Source organism: Rousettus aegyptiacus, unplaced genomic scaffold (assembly GCF_014176215.1).
Source record: "Rousettus aegyptiacus isolate mRouAeg1 unplaced genomic scaffold, mRouAeg1.p scaffold_m13_p_1, whole genome shotgun sequence".
Classification (NCBI taxonomy): Eukaryota; Metazoa; Chordata; class Mammalia; order Chiroptera; family Pteropodidae; genus Rousettus; species Rousettus aegyptiacus.
In genome coordinates, this window is record NW_023416284.1 from 150,969,807 (window position 1) to 150,987,692 (window position 17,886).

At 39.2% G+C, this 17,886-nt stretch overlaps 1 protein-coding gene across 2 annotated transcripts in view; it reads left to right on the forward strand.

The window, feature by feature from the left end:
- The first annotated feature begins 6,919 nt into the window (after positions 1 to 6,919).
- The window catches only part of SLC35F1 (solute carrier family 35 member F1), a 345,733-nt gene continuing 334,766 nt past the window's right edge, over positions 6,920 to 17,886 (forward strand). For both annotated transcript variants that reach the window (XR_001597951.2, XM_016153574.2), the window contains exon 1: positions 6,920 to 7,138. Coding sequence is in view for 1 of the 2 variants with exons in the window: in XM_016153574.2 (XP_016009060.1) it covers positions 6,963 to 7,138 (176 nt within the window). In the remaining variant the exon portion in view is untranslated. The remainder of the gene's footprint in view (positions 7,139 to 17,886) is intronic.

Consider the following 17,886-nt stretch of genomic DNA (forward strand, 5'->3'; position numbering starts at 1 on the left):
TGAGGCCAGAGATTTTGTTGGATATGGGTAACTGTGGAACACAGGAGATTAAGGAATAATTTAAGAGATTGTCTATAGGGCTGAAGCTACTGAGGGAAACTCAAAATGTTTCGGTAGAGGTTTCCTAAGCTTTATTTTAAAATATAAGTAACAGCAAGGGATGTAAGAAAGTTTCCATCATAAGGATACTATGCGAAAATGAAAGAAGTGAAAAGAGAATGTGTCTCATTCAAAGAAAATATAAAAATGGCTAATAAAAAAATTCCTAATATCCTTAGTCATTAGGGAAATGCAAATTAAAACCACGACAAAATGCCATTTTACATCCACTAGGGTGGGTATAATAAAAAAGACAGGCAATAACTAATGTTGGCAAGATGTGGAGAATGGGAACGCTCATGTATTACTTCTGGGCATTTCAGAAAACAATTTGGCAATTTCTTAAAAAGTTAAGCATAAATTTATCATACTACCCAGAAATCTCACTCTCAAGAAATCCCTAATCACAAAAAAAGTAAAAACATATACCTACACAAAGATCTGTACACAATGTTTGTAGAATCATTATTTATAATAGCCAAAGACTGGAAAAAACTTAAATCTTAATCAACTGGTGACTGAATATACAAAATATGGTATATTCATACAATAAAATATTACTCATCAATAAAAAAGAACAAACTACAGATATATGTTATGAGATGACATAGCATAGCACCTCAAACACATTATGGCAAGTAAAAGAAGCCAGACAAAAAAGACCACATAATATATGACCCCATTTTATAAACTGTTCAGAACGAGCAAATTTACAGAATTAAAAAGTAGATTAGTGGTTTCCTAGAACAAGGGTGAAAACAAGGATGAACAATAAATAGTAAATAAATAGATTTTCTTCTGTAGCCTATTAATAACAGTGTATCACATTAATTGATTACAAATGTTAAGCCAACCTTACGTTCCTAAAATAAATCCCACTTGGCCGTAGTATATAATTTTTTTATATGTTGTTGGAATGGGTTTGCTAATATATTTTGAGGAATTTGCATTTATATTTATTATAGATCTTGGTCTTTTTTTGTTTAGCCTCCAAGTCTAAAATAGCTTTTACATTTTTTTACCTGGTTAAAAAAAAAAAAAAAAGCTGTTTTCTTGACGTGTGAAAACTATATAAAACCAAATTTGTAACCATCTATAAATAAAGTTTTATTGAAACAAGGCTATACTCATTTTTTTCCCCCTGATATCTATGGCTGCATTCACAGTGTAACAGCAGAGTAGTTGCAACAGAAACTGCATAGCCTACAAAACATAGAATATTTATTACTTAGCCTTCTACAAAAAACATTTCTAATTTCTGCTGTAGATTCTAATCCCTTTTTCCCCTGCTTCTTTGGGTCTGTAGTAACTTTTTGTTAATTGCTGGATGTTGTAGATATAGGCTATAGAAATTTTGAATGATAGTATTTTTCTCCAAAGAGCATTAAATTTTAATCTAATGCAAGGCCAGCATCATGTTTATCAGGTGGTTTGGCTTTATCAGGAGGTTTGACTTTACGGTCTGTTAGAGAAGGTCTGTTGTTTTGTCCTTAGTACTAGGACGTAGCTCTTGTGGCTACGACACGGTCCTTCTACCTAGGGTGTGGTCTTTTTTTTGGAGACTCAACCCGAAGTCTGGGAGTTCACTCTCTAAACACTAATTCTTCCTGGCATTGTGCTGCCTCTGAAATTTCTGATTAGCTACCCAGCTCTCTGACAGCTTTCTTTGCTGGGCCTCCCAGAGTCTTGCCTTGAGCACGTACAGCTTAGGAACTAACTGACTCTGAGTGGAGTTTTCACAGGCTTCTCCTTTCCGGAACTTTGCCCACTAAATATCAGCGGCCTTTGCAGCTCTGCACTTTGATCTTTGTCTCCTTCACACAGTGAGACTATCACTCTTTGATTGGGCACTATCTCCCTGCACTGTGGTTAGAAAAATGCCCTTGCAGTGAAAGTTGAGGTGAACATGGAGCTCATCTAATTTGCTAATTTCCTTCATTTCTTTTGTGTGTGTGTGTGTGTGTGTGTGTGTGTGTGTGCGTGTGTGTGTGTTTGTGTTTTCCTCTAAAGGATTGTATTCTTATATTGGCTACTGCCTAAAATTTTATTCAGCTTTTAGAATTGTTCATGGGGGAAAGTTAATTCTAATATCAATCAATCTATTATGTCCAGTTTCAGACCAATTTTTTTTTTAAAATCTTTTATGCCAGATTCTTTATACATACATAGATACATACATACATACATACATACATACATACATATATATGTTACTAGTCTGCATGTATCCTAAAAGGTATATATTATTGTCTTTATTTTTATTGATTAGAAAACTGACCCTCAGAAAGTTTTCCTTTAATTTCCTAGCATTAATCAATACAGCTGGAATTGGAACTGAGATTTCTTTGACTCCAGTTACTGCTGTAACATGCTACCTACCTAGCCACTGACAAAATCAATGTATAAATCCCACATAAGAGTCACTACAATTTTTCTCAAAACTTTGCGTCAATATTTTTGTGGATGAAAATGTTTAGAGGAATATTGAAATCATCAGCTACAATGTTAACAGAGGTTTAGATAAGGGTTTTGCTCCCCTATTCACAGATAATTGATAATTAATTGTATTTAAAATAGCATGAGTTTCTGAGGTATTACTATGAGCTAAATGTTTTTGTTTCTCCCAAATTCATATGTTGAAGCCCTAATCCCCATGTGATGTTGTGTGAAGGTGGCTCATTAGGAAGCAAGTAGATAATGAGAATGAAGCCCTCATTAATGGGATTACTGCCCTTAAAAAAGAGATAATGATAGGGACAATCTCTCTCCTTTTCTGCCATTTGAGAATATAGCAAGAAGGTAGCTGTTTGCAAATGAGGAAGAAGGCTTTCACCAGTCATCAAATCTTCTTAGACCTTGATCTTGGATTTCCCAGCTATCGGAACAGTGAGAAATAAATGTTTATTGCTTAAGCCGCCCAGTCTATGGTACTTCATTATAATAATGGGAACTAAGACAGAAATTATGCATATATTTTTTGGCTAATATTTTGGGATATTAAAATAATTTGATCTATTTAGAGAAAATTGATACTACTAAATAATTTAATATGGCAAGCTTTCTTACCATGTCACCATGACAGAGATGTACCATACTGCATTTTCAGAAATGGGACACTTGGCAAATAATACTTAGAAATTTTAAACCTATCAAAATACAGTTTGACTCTGGAAAATTAGCCTTTGTTCACAACTAGTACCACATCTCCTTGTCTAAGTCCATCTCTCTTATTAGGAAAGGTCAATTATAAATCTACAAACAGTATTCTGAGTTTCCCCCAAAGGAATAAGTTTCCAAAACACAGAACAAAAAAAAAATATGTAAATAAAGAGAAAGGGGTTATAAAATGTTTAAACAGTCTTTGAAACCTGTTGCCTTTTGTCCATTACTCTGCTCTGTGCACATTTTTTATATCCACTAATACTTCCTTTATTGATGGGGGGATGCTTGCCGAAGTTCTGAAATTTTGATTTCTCAGTATCCCAATTATTTTATCCATTTCTTGCACATAAATTTAAAGACCCGCCCATTCTGCTCCTTTTCCTTCTCCTTCTGTACAAATTTCTCACTGACTTCGCTTTTCTTCTCTTGCATGAATTCAATTATGTGAATCAAAATGCTGAAGCTCCATCATTCTAGGTGTCATGCGTTTTTTTTAGTGTTTTAAGTAGATTTGACCAGATTTAGGAGAGAAAGGAAAAGTGTATGAGAATGGCAGGGAGAAAGCATGGGACACTGGGCGTTTTCAGCAGCACAAGAAATTCCAGGCAACTGTTCAGAAATTTGGGGAGAATCATCAATCACTTTTGGAGCATAAATTTGAACCTTTATTCAATACAACACACAGGTGCAGTCTATGCTAAACAGATTAGTCAAAAAGTCTGGTGACTCTGAGATCTGGAACACAGGCCAAATTCTACTGTTCCCTGTGAGTGGAAATGTCTTCAAAATTAGCAACATTGGAGAAGGTGTAGCTGAGAGCCAACTGCTGCTTCCTAAAGAAATTCAACAGAACTATCATGTGTCTTAAGTGGAACGCAGATGATGTAATGGTAAGAGTGGAATGGAAATTTTGCAATACTGTTGCTCCACTAACCACCACTGGTTAGAGTGAGGTAAACTGAGCAGTGTGACCCTGGAATCTACATGTAACCACTGAAAAACTACATACTGATTCTCAGTCGATTGTCTTTATCTATTTTCCTTTTATTCAGAGCTGATGCAGGAGAGATTTTGAAGCAAAGGGGGAAGCAGGTAAAAGGGAAACAGGTTTTCCTCACATTTTCTTCTGTTTAATGTCATGTCAGATACACCACCATGACACTTGCACTTTTAACACCCATTTCCCTACCTCTCAAATGCTATTTAGTTACGTTTTAAGACATGAGCATGAAGCATAGAATTGGAGGTAAGAATGTATGTGATGCTATATACTCTTTACAATAAGGAATAATAAAAACTTAAGGCTTGTGACTGCTTTTAGGTCTTTTCTTAACAGGGTATTGAAATTTTACATCTCTCATCTTGTTCCTCTCCCATTTTGGTTTTCTCCCTTTCTTACTCAGTGGGGATTTAGATTATTTGTATTCAGTAGCCCCTCTAGAGAAACGACCAGATGGAAATGCAGACATTGAAGTGCAGACACAGCACTGAGTGTGACGTGCCAAAAACATTAAAAGGGAAGCAAGCCACACGTGAAGGAAAGGGCACTGAAGCAACCAGTCATTCCAGGAAGACACCTGAAATTACCATAAATGTTGTTTTAGTAGAGAGATTCTTGCTATGATTTGCTTCCAGTTTCAGCCACAGTGCATTTTATTGACCTCTTCTCAATTTGGTGGGTGCCCCAAGGGCAAACTCATTGTGAACTATTAAAATTTTAATGCCCATTAGATTACAAGTCTTAGTCCTGTTTGTAAAAGTTCTTTAGAATGTCCTGTGCAAATCCAAGGTATCAAATTTTGAGAAAGAACAGTTGTTGAGAAAGAACAGAACAGCATGTTAATTATAAAAGGGAAATCGTTCTAATCTGGGTTCGTTTTTGTAGAAAAAGACCTCAGAAGTATTCCAGGTGGTAACTGGGCTTTACATAAATAGAAATATAGATCGGAGAGGTCTTTTTTGAACAGCTGTTTCTTAAATTTTTGATTAAAAAAAAAGGGCTCCCAATATTGTTAAAGGGATGGGAATTTACTTCTTAACCAAACAATGTATCTCATCTTTTTGTTATCTTCTCCTCTCCCTTTCCTCTGTTAACCAGATACAGTCCATTCCTTTCCTGAATGTTATTTTTTCCTGTGGTAAACCCTATCACAAGTATTTTTTATTTGCTGGTTTCCAGTGCATTTGGATTTGGCGGTATTATTAGAATGCCTTTCCGTAGACACACTTACCTATTAAACATATTCAGGGCAAATAATTTCAAATAACTGCACTGAAATGGAAAAAAATTAAATATGTGTATCATTTTTCACTATTTAGGCAACCTAGATAAAGGAAAATGTAAAAAAATATGTCTTTCTTAAGAGCAATTGTTAACTGGGATCTGGATCAATAGGTAAAAATGATGCTTGAGACAGAGAATCAGCTTCCTTTGGTAGAGATAAGGTCTGTTCAGGTCTAAGATTTCTGTGCTAGATACACAGGGGTTTTCCCTTTTGGGAGTGGAGATCCTCTGGTCAGAGCAACACTGTAGAAGCCAGCTGGGCCCCCTGCTGGGTGCTTTACCTCATATAACTCTTGAAACACCAAGGGAGGAAAGACACGAGTAGCCCTGTTGCACAGAAAAGAATGTGTCTTAGAATTTCAGTAATTTGCTTAGGGTCTTTCTCCTAAGTTTTAGAGGCATGATTGAAACTCAAATCTGCCTATGTTCCTTTCACGGCTCTACAAAAAGGAGACATCAAGTTGGTTAGATATCCTTCTTTCGCTTACCAGAACGAATACATCGTGGGAAGTCGCTTCTTCATATTCCTGGAGGCCCATTATGGTGAATGTAGGTGTAATTTTTAAGATGTTGAAATTTGGTTTTTTAATCCAGGGCCAGCACTTTGTCTCAGAGTCCTGTCGCTGTCCGGGAATGTAGTGCTAGATTCTTTGGCATCTCTGTAGGAGAGGGGAGTCCCCACCAAGTAAAGAAAGAGGAGTTATCCTCTGCACCCCCCCCCCCCCCCCACACACACACACACACACTAATAATCAAACAAAACAATCACTGCAAGCCAGACCTTGGGCCTCCGAGGACCGGGGAGAGGAGGGTCGTGGGCAATGAGACACCTCGGGAGCGCCCTCTGGCGAGAACAGAGCACGCCCGTCCCCCGCCCTGGCCCCCCTTCGCTGCCGCTGCTGCCGCGGCGCCCCCGCCCGGCTCTCCCGGTTCACTCTCGGTCTCTCACTCCGTGAGACACAGACAGTGGCTTTCCCAGAGAGCGTGGGACACGCTTAGGCGGCGCTCGCCCAGAGAAGACCCGAGCACCGAGAGGGAAGCCGAAGCCCGGAGCCCCATCCCTTCTCCCCGCGGGGGTCTCCCGAGACGACGGGCAGCTCCGCACCCTTGCGCGACACCCTTCACGACCACTTCACGGGGCGTGCCAGGACTTGGGGACGCGTCTCGGGAAGAGCTGGGGCGGGAGGCGGCGGCGCAGCGAGGGTGCGCGCTCTGGGACTCGAGAGGAGTGAGTGGCGGGATAGGTGGCGGCGGCAGCCGTAGCCGCGGGTGCCTCCCCGCCTCGCGCCTCGCAGGCAGCACCGCCTCCCCGGGCCGCGGCCGCCCGCCGGGTCCTCTGCGCGTTCCCGGGCCCGGAGCCGGCGCACGATGCGCCGGGCTGTGTTCTGATCGCCGCCGCGTCGCCGCCTTCGTCGCGATGATCCCCCCCGAGCCGCCGCAGCAGCAGCTGCAGCCGCCGCCGCCAGCCCCGCCGAACCATGTGGTGACCACTATCGAGAACCTGCCAGCGGAGGGCAGCGGCGGCGGCGGCGGCAGCCTGTCCGCCTCCTCCCGTGCTGGGGTGCGCCAGAGGATCCGCAAAGTGCTGAACAGGTGAGCGGCGGCGGGGAGTGGGGTGGGGGCCCTGGGAGCCGGGGCCCTGGAGGCCCTTTGGGACGGAGTCGCGGCCGGGGAGACTGAAGAGACCTGGCGACCACGCGCCCCGCGCTGGCGGAGAGGCCGCGGCAGCTTTGTCCCGGAGCGGCGAGCTCCAGAGCTCCTGGGTTGCCGGCTGGTCCGAGACGGGAGTTCAGGGAGAGGCGGGGTTTTGCCTGCCTAGTGCGGTGTGTCTACACTCACACCCTCGCAAACGCGTGTTGCTTCACTCCCCTTTCCCACTCGCGCCCCAGCTTTGCGCTCAGGGGCCGAGGGGATCCCGGGGATGGCCGCGGCGGAGGCGGGAAGGCGTGGGGCTGCGGGGATGGCGTGGAAGTTGCGGGCCTCGCACTGTCGCCTGCCCCGCCGGGATGTCTCCGACCCCTTGCCAGGGAATGAGGTCGCCGCAACAGCCTTAGCGGACAGGAGAAGGACCCACTTCTGCTCGCTGCTTCAGTTGCCGCTGCGACTCTTCTGGCTGGGAGCAGGAAAGGGAGGCTAGAGGCCTGGATCACACCCACGCAAAGTGCAAAAATGTTGCGGGAAGGGTGTGAGAAGGGGCGCCGGGTTATTTCAAAGCCGGCGAAAGCCAGAGAAGGCGAATGCAGATCACTGGCGCTTCTCGTGCTGGAATCTGCGCAGTAGATGGACGAGGCGTGTTAGGATGAGAACCTAATTGACGTGATGAAGGGGGACCTCCTCTTGGCACTTCTGACTCGACTGTGATGTGAAAAGGACTTTTTCTACTTAAGTAACGTGAAATGGTTGAAGAGCTGAGACTTAAAAATCACGTAGAGAATTGGCTTCGTGTGTTTTTATTTGGTGCGTGTGTGCTTTTCCATGCACCTATAGGGGTAACTCTTAAGGTCGCTCTTGTCATACAGGTTTCTGTGTGGCACTGTTTTGGGTAGCCAAGATTCCCCAAGGAATTCAATTAGAGCTCTTTGGGGCTTAAAGCTGTAGTGGGAGCACAAAATATGTACTGAAATGGAAGCTTGAAAAAATCTCTTTGGTTTAGGAGTATGGTTTAATTCAGTTTTATCAAATCTCAAACCATTCAAGAGTCCGGTGAAGACTTAACATCCATATTGGCTTACTTGTGGGTTCTTCTGTAGGATTCCACAAACAAGAAGAAATTCACTCTGAAGTGAGACATAAGTTGGTAATAGAAAGTCAAGCTTCTCTTTTGATTTGTAACTTAGAAATAACATTTTCTAAAATGTTATGTTTAAAAGATGATGGGCAAAATAAATCAAGAAGATGCTGGATCAGTACCTACATTAAGTGGGTTTCCTAGTCTTTATGATTACCTGTGGGTTTTTGAATTGTAAATGCCTTGGCATTGGCTGTTTAAATTTTTAAGCATAATATGTCAATTATTAATTTCTCTCATCAAACTGGAAAATGGTGCAATAGTTCATTTATCTTTGCTTGATTATAAGTTATTATTGATTCCGTGCAAGTTAATAAATCTTAAAGTCCAGAATGACAAGATTGCTGAGGTAGGAGTGAGGAGACTTGGGTTATCCTCATTCCTCCAGCACTAACTAGCCATGTGGCTAGGGGAAGAACTGTTCATCTCATTGGGCACCAATTTCTTCATTTGTAAAATGTGTTTTATAATACTTGTCTTACTTCTCATCATAGTTTTGAGAATTAGATGAGATAATACTGAAGAAAACACGAGAAAGTATAAAGCTCTACGTGAACTCGTTTATTCAAATGGTTTCTTTTGTCTAAGCTGAGTCTGAGAGTATCATAAGCAAATTAAGTGAAGACATGTATATCATGGGCAGAACGTTATGTTTTACTAAACCATCAGTGCATCAGTGTCTGTGACATGAGTTATATTATTCCTAATTTATAGAGGAGGAACTTAGACTGGAAGTTTGGGTCAATGACATTTAATCACAGGTACATCTGTAAATGGAACCCTAGGGTTATAGCCTTTAGACATCATAAAATATTTAGATGTCTTTCAGAGTTTTTCAGAATGTTCAGTATAATATTTTGTATTGAGTAAATGGCCTTTCCTTATCCTTAAAATATAAGAAGAAAATATTTCTTTTGAGAAGGGGCACTTTTGGTAAGGAGACTGAAAAAAATCAGAGTGAATGCAAAATACTTGATGAAATAATTTTATTAGCATGCTGATGGGTTTGGCTTTTGCACCATGATTATGTCCACAGGAGACAGTGTTAGCAGTGGCTGCTGAATTACTGGGATCTAAGTAAAAGCAAGAGTGTGGAAAGAGAGCAGAATTTAGAGATTCTGTGGCAGCGCTTGGGTGTGGCTCCTCTCTGGTTTGAAGCCTCCAGGTGCATTGGACTAATCAGTAAGGACTATAAGGTTGACCCATTGGGGCTAAATCATAAGCATCTTTGTTCATTTTCTAAACGCTTAAAGATCACTTTTTCCTTCTCCTTCTTTTACTCTTCCTCTTTCCTTAATGCTCCTGTTTCCTTCACCTGCATTGCCCTGTCAGCTCAGTCTTCTGGGCATCAGTTGTTTCCTTTCATCTATCTATCTCTGGCATGTAGCAACTTAGCTGCTAACAGAAAGTGAGGCTGCAAATCTGGAGACAATATAAAAACATATCCCTCCAACTTTTGGCATGCAGATTTATGGTTGGCAGTGTTCTATTGCTGCGAGCTGGCCAATAGTCTTTTCAGTGTCAGACTTGGGCATTGCACCATTGTTAGTTAACTCTTAGCATTCCATTGGGCCAAAGGGGTAATGCTAAGAGACTGACAATGGTGCAGATAGATGAGGAGTGTTAAACTGTGAGCAATGCGAGCCTGGTCAACTGCCTGCCACTGGTCGCAGTCTATAACAATAGCTACCTGACAACCCAGAGGAAGTAAAGCAAACACATTTGCTATCTATATCCTATCTACCTAGCAATAGAGAAGTAATGGTTAATAATTAATTAAATATACTTGCTCTCAAGATGCTTAGAATAAAAATGCAGTGTTATCTTAATGAAATCTCCCTTACGGCCTGTATTATTTGATTTCCTCAGTATAGCTCCACATCCTTCCCCTCTTCTTTAAAGGCTTACAGAGTTGGATTGCTGTATTTTGTACACGACAGGACATCTCACTGATTGACTACTTACTTTTTGTACAGCAATTAGATTATAATTAAAGCAATTAAAATATAATAGTATCCAAGACTTTGGTGAAAGAAGAAGTGCTAGATAAATTTTTTTAACCAGTTAATAAGGTGTGTCACATCCCCCCTCTATACTATTCGAAATTGTTTTGACAGTGGGATGCTAGAGATACGAGATGATTTAAATGCTAATTTAAATCAAGATTTAAATGCTAATTTAAATCAAGATAATTATTACTTTTTTAATTCTCAAAGATTTAGAATAATGTATTGGTTCAAACAAGGAGAAAATTATGGCAAATTCTTCCTCACTTATTTCTTAGCATGGAATATAGTATTTATTACCTTGCCATGGGTGAACATGATATGATAAAAAATAAGATACTTCAAGGGCAACTGGTGATGACCCTCTCACGGAAACTGCTAATACCAGTAGATTTCTCAGAAATACACAGGAGTAGATACTGATGAATATAGTATCCGAAGATTTTCTCCTCTATAATGATTACTTGGTGAATGCTTGTAAAAACAAGTGATAGCTTGTTTTGTGTTTTGCATGTGTGTGCTTTTATTTATCTTTTCCTACTTGAATATTATTTTCAGATTTTAACAGAAATAACCGTGAGTTTCTGGTTTTGACCCACTTTCTTCCCACTAAGAGGTATTTTGGGTTATCTCAAGTTATAAAGGGGTTCTGCCTTTTTGAATCTTATAGTAGGGAAGTTTAATCAGAATGGAACCAGTAATTTGACCCTGGGTTGTCTATTCATTTGATTTGAAACTAATTTCCAATGTACATTCAGATTTATTTTATTAATTTGCAAATTTCTGAAACTTTTTTGAATTGAAAACCAAGGAGCATTAAAGACATAACAGAAGAGAGCTGGTAGCAAACCTGTATAAAATCAACGTCCATGTAGAAAGTTACCATATGTGTATACAGCTTTTATGAGTCATTAAATAAGGTGGACATAACATGGCGAACTGACAGAAAAGCTGCCAGGGAGCAGGGTTATGCCTGAACTACGTATTAGGTACAGTTGATGAAGACATAGATTATAATTTAGATGATCCTTTTTAAAAATCAAGTGGGAAGGCTTTTGTTAAAAAAACTGATAGTGAGGCTCTTCCTCAAGCTGCTTTTTTTAAACAGATGTCAAAATGCAAGGGGAAGATCAACTAGTAATGAGGATAATTGATGCAAAATATGCCAAGTGGACCAGGTGGTGTGATTAAAAACAGACATTTCTAAGATCAGTAGTAAACAAAGGATGTCTGAAGAATGCATTTATTTCTTAACTAAAATAAAGATGATCTAGTATATTTATTTTTATGCACAGGTCTTGGAGTAATGAATGTTTATGTTAAAGAAATATTTGGTTTACCTCAGATAGAGACGATGCATTTTCTTTTCAAGTAATTCACGTGTAAGAAAATGGATGTATCTCTGTATAATTTTATCTGACCTTTTACTATCTCAAGATCCTTCAGTGCCTGAGGGCCATTGGAATAGATGTCTATTTTTACCATACATTGCTATAGATGTAGATGATATAGGAAGTTGAGTTGGCTGCCCATACAGTTATCAAGTTACTTAGTGCAAGAGCTGATTTATTATTTAATTGCCATTTCTTGTATAAGTAGAATATGAAAGTGCCACCATCAGGTTTTAGTTTAGTTTTCTTATTCATGTTCAGGCCAATGAGCATTTACGGTACATTGTTCAAACACATTAATTCTTGATTATGTTTCTAAAAAAGAATGCTTAGGAAGTAAAACTGTAATAGACACATGAAAAAATACCCCATAAATATTTGGCATATTTCTTCATTGCAGCATGAACACATATAAGTACACATTCATTAATTTGCAATAGTCAAAACTGCATAGCATAAAATTCACCATCTTAAACACTTTTAAGTGTATAGTACGGTAGTTTCACTATATACATATTGTTATGCAATAGATTTCTAGAATTTTTTCATTTTACAAAACTGAAACTCTATAACCATTGAACAACAACTCCTCTTCCTTACTATGTTACTTTTTATTTTTAAGAATTTGACTATTTTAGATCCTTCATATAAATGGAATCATGCAGTGTTTGTTTTTTTGTGACATTTCACTTAACATAATGTCCTTAAGGTTCATATACATTGTCACAAACAGCAGAATTTCCTCTTTTTTTTTTTTTTGGCCTTTTATTTTATTTTATTATTAGTTTCAAGTATATAGTACATTGGTTAGACATTTATATAGTTTATGAAACAATCCCCCTGATTATCATCTCTCCGGGTCTATATATAGCCATTACGTTACTGCTGATTGCATTCTCTATGCCGTGCTCCCCATCCCCATGACCATCTATCAACTACTGATTGTACTTCTTTAACCCCTCACCACTTTCTCCCAGCCCCTCTCGCCTCTCACCTCTCCCCTCTGGCCATCACTAGATTGTCCTCTATATTTGTGAGTCTGTTGTTCTTTTTGCTCTTCAGATTCTGCATATAAGGGAAATCATATGGTATTTATCTTTCTCTGTCTGACTTGTTTCACTCAGTATAGTAACCTCTAGGTCCATCCATGTCTTTACAAATGGTACGATTTCTTTCTTTTTTTTTAATGGCTGAGTAATATTCCAGTGTATATATGAACCATAACTTTATCCAATCATTTGTTGATGGCATTTAGGTTGCTTCCACATCTTGGCTGTTGTAAATTGTGCTGCCATGAACATAGGAATGCATAGATCTTTATGAATTATTGTTTTGGTTTTCTTTGGATGAATACCCAGAATTGGGATTGCTGAATCAAAAGGTAGATCAATTTTTAATTTTTTGAGGAACCTCCAGATTGTTTTCCAGAGTGGCTGTACCAATTTGCAATCTCACCGACAGTGTCTAATGGTTCTCTTTTCTCCACATCCTTGCCAACACTTATTGTTCTTTGATTTATTGATGATAGGCATTCTGACAGGTGTGAGGTGACATCTCATTATGGTTTTAATTTGCATTTCTCTGATGATTAGTTTGTCTTTTTGTGACTTGCTTATTTCACTTAGCATAATATCCCCAAAGTTCATCTACATTGTCACAAATGGTAGGATTTCCTTTTTTTAAAGGCTAAATGATATTCCATTGCATGTATAAACCACATTTTCTTTATCCATTAATCTGCTGATGGACATTTAGCCCGCTTTCATTTCTTGTCTACTGTGGATAAAGCTGCAGTGAACATGAATGTGCACATATTTCTTCAAGATTCTGTTTTCAATTTGGGGGGATTTATACCCAGAAGTGGGATTGCTGGACCATATGATAATTCTATTTTTTATATTTTCAGGAACCTCTATACTGTTTTTCACAGCACGATTTTACATTCTCACAAATAGAACACAGGGTTTCTATTTCTCTAAATCACTGACAGCACTTGTTACTTTCTGTGTTTTGATGTGTTTTGTTTTGTTTTGATAATGGCCATTCTAATAGGTATGAAGTGTTATCTCATTGTGGTTTTGACTTGCATTCCCCTAATGACTGGTGTTGTTGAGCAACTTTTCATATGCTTCTTGGCCATTCATATGTCTTTTTTAGAAAAATATCTATTCAGCTCCTTTGTTCATTTTAAAATTGGATTTTTTTTTTTTTGCATTGTAGGAGTTGTTTATATATTCTAAATATTAACTGCTTATTAGATATATGGTTTACAAATCTTTTGTTTCATTCTGGTTACTTTTTCACTCTATTGATTGTTTCTGTATTCCTTTATTCTTCATCATTTGTTGTTTGCTGAACCCTCTTCTGGAGGACATGTATATGATGAAGCATTATTCTTGGCCTGAAGGACCTCAAAATCTCACTGGGTAATTTGCCGTATACTGCTATTGAAGGTGAATCATTATAATCTGTAATTTGAATTTTTATGTGTAACGTATAATTATATGCTTTCAATTGTCTAAATACTGAAATAAGTTGTATAAATAAGTTGTTGGCCATCCAATTCGTTTTAATTTCTCATTCTATCGTTTTGACCTTATACAGGGACTACTTGATTGTATGAAAGTTAAGAAGAAATTTCACAAGATATGTCAAAGAAAACAATAAAAATATATCTTAGAAACTATTTTCTTAAAAAAGTGTAATGCCTTAATTAGTGGCAACATAAATGCAGTTTCTTTAAGTATACTATCACTAAAGTTTTCAAAATATTGTTTTCTATTGGATTTTTAATTCCAAACTTTCTCTCAAGAAAATATTTTCTATATGACTCTGTGATGATTAAAACAATACCTAAATACCATTTTGCAAGTTCTGATAGTATAAACCCAAAATATAATATAGTTCTGATAGTATAAAACAAATTAATCAGGGAAACACACTATAATTGAATAAATGCTTAAAGAATTTTGAAAACCAAATTATGCTAATTTTATCTACCTTTAGAGCCACAGGGCTATGTTTCCTTATCATTCCCGACTTCGAGATAGCACAAGGTGATCCATAATATTAAGACAAGTACTTCACTGGTTTCTCATTCATTCATTCATTCATTGAGTATTTATTGAGTGCTTATCATATGTTGGGCACTGCTGGATCATGTGATGAACCAGACAGGTATGGGCTGAAGTGGACTTTTGGGTGCCATTGGTGGAGTTTCTAACTGTTATTACCCTTTCAAAACACAATCTCAAGGGGACAATTTAAGTAAAGTAGAAATAAAGATAACATACATCACCTATCAAAAATGGTTAGATTTTCAAAGATATCTAACAGAGGTGCACAAAAAAGCCCCATAATTGAGCTGTTTCAGCTGTAGGAAAACTACTCAAGAGGAAAACTAAACCCATAATAAAATTACTTGAAGTGTACACAAGAGTCAAGGGGCAGATCTTTCTCGATGATCATAATAGAATTTGTTTTACTCAGGACTTTACAAAAAGGAGTACTAGCCATTAATGTTCATCTACCTTCAAAGTGTTAGAAGAAAAAGAACAGATTTGAATTTAATCTTGCCACTTCAGGGTGAGCCATCAAGGTCATTGCCATATAACCCAAGAAAATAGAGTTTTCTGAAAATATTAACAGTTTGACAGTACATACGCAGCTTTGAGGGAGCTTGGGCACATGTTTGTACATTGCAGGTAAGAGAGATTTAAAATATGACAAGAGGAAGAGGACAAGTTGGTGGAAGGACTGGATACTTTGCTATATAATTCGATACAATCAAATGAGAGTGGCCGAGTTAAATTTATCATTTAGATATTGGCTCATATTCTTACATTTCACATTATAAAACATGAAATTTATATTTTTTAGTTTAATATCGTGTTATTCTTCTAGTAACAAAAGTTATTATTTATTGTTTTATAGAAAAGGAAACCAGTTTTTGTAGTTGCACAATAAGTGCTTTTATAAAACCACCGAGGAAAGAAAGACCACACTAGGCTGGAGATAGGGCAGGGAGGTTCAGGGGTTCAAGGATGGCATTTGCCTTTGGCGTTGAAACATGATGTCTTAGTCCTCTCAGGCTGCTATAACAAAATGCCATGGACTGGGTGGTTTAAACGAGCAGTCTCCAACATTTTTGGCACCAGGGACTGGTGCTCCTATGAGACTCTAATGCCCGATGATCAGAAGTGGAACTGAGGTGGTGATGCTAGCGCTGGGGAGCGGCTGCAAATACAGATGAAGCTTTGCTTTCACGCCAGTGCTCGCCTGCTGTGTGGCCCTGTTCCTAACAGGCCATGGACGGTACCAGTACACAGCCTGGGGGTTGGAGACCCCTGGTTTAAACAACAAACATGTATATTTTCACTTCCAGAGGCTCAGAAGTCAGAGATCAAGGTGCTAGCAGATTCCGTGTCTAGTGAGAGAGCCCTCTTCCCAATTTGTAGACAGTTGTCTTCTTGTATCTATATCACATGGGGGGGAGGGTGAGGACCAAGGAGTATGGGGGGTGGGGTGGGTGCAGGGAGAGAGACGAGAGAGAGAGAGAGAGAGAGAGAGAGAGAGAGAGAGAGAGAGAGAGAGAGAGAGGGAATGGGAGAGATAGTGCAATGTTTCCTATTTCTTCTTATAAGGGCACTAATCCCCTCCTGGGGTCTCTACCGTCATGACCTCATCTAAACCTAATTATCTCCTGAAGGCGCCACCTCCAAGTACCCTCACATTGGGAATTAGGGCTTCAACACAAGAATTTTAGGAGATGCAAACATTCAATCCATAGCCAATGGGTAGAATAGGAACATGCTCAAGAAGAGAGCTCAGAGAAAGGATGAACCAAATATAGGCTAAGATTGGAGGAGGATTAATAGTTCTGTTTGACAATATTATGTATAGGTATAAAAGGCCACAGAGTGAAGTAAGGTCAGAACTGTAGGATGGAGTCAGATAATGGAAAGCCTTAGATGCTGCAACAAGGGGTTAGACTTTATTCTGGTTATTATTATTGCAAGCTATTGAGCAGAGAAAGGATATGTTCAGAGATGCACCTAACGTGATATCTTGGGCAAAAATCTATAGGATGGTTGGAGAAAAGAGGGACTGGGGTTTGGGAGATCAGTTAGGAGACTACTATAGACATTTATGGGAGAGGACATATGAGTCTAAATGGGATGGAGGCAGCCAGGATGGAGAGGGAAGTGCTGTGATTTGAACAGAATCTGGGTCAGGGTCAGGGTGAGGAAGGTTAGATTAGATTACTTTTGGGAAGGGACCCAATAGTGCCTGGAACATAGTAGATGTTTAATATGTGTTTGTTGAAATGATATTTAAAAGTTACCAGAAGGAAGAGATCTGCTCACCAGGGGGGAAGAGACCTATGGTGTTACATGGACAGGACAGGTGGCCAAGAAGACAGAAGGTAACTACTCAGAGAGTGGTCCACGGACTTGCACTTCTCTGCAACCTGTATAACCAGATTTTGAGGAAATGAAAGTTGAGAATAAGCATTTAGAATTACCTATAACAAGTTGATGGACTGCTTTTATATCTTTTCTTCTAATACTAAAAATTTGGGCCATGCACTGTAGCAAATTTTATTTTTTTGCCATTTTATTTTTCTAATAATTCATTTTTATTGTATTTTATGAAAGCATTTTATAAAAGTTGATAGTTTGAGAAGCACTGATCCCAGTTCAATATCTAAGTGGGAGCCACAGTGAGTCTGGGTTCTGGAAGTAGGGGGTCCTAACAGTGGCAACACCAGGCTGGTTAGTTGTGGCTCTGGAAGGCTGTACGTACCAGCGGGTGATGTAGGGGCAGCAGTTTAGGCCTGATGATAGCTGCATTAAGTATCACAGATTCAGCCCAATAGCCTGGAGTTCAATTCTGGCTCCTGCCTTAAAGGGATCCCCTGGAATGTTATGCAGGGAAAGTATTTAAAAGTGAAAACAGTGACAGCAGAGCAGCTCAGTTCTGGACTATGGCAAAGAGTGCTACCTCTCAGGGATCACAGAACTAAAGAGAGCAGATTCTAGGTCCGAGTGAGAAAACAGTGGGTGAGTGTGAGTGGCTAGACCATTGGTGTGACTTTACTTTAAGCTCTGAGGAGCACCGAGTAGGAACTATTCAGCCATTTGACAATAATTATTG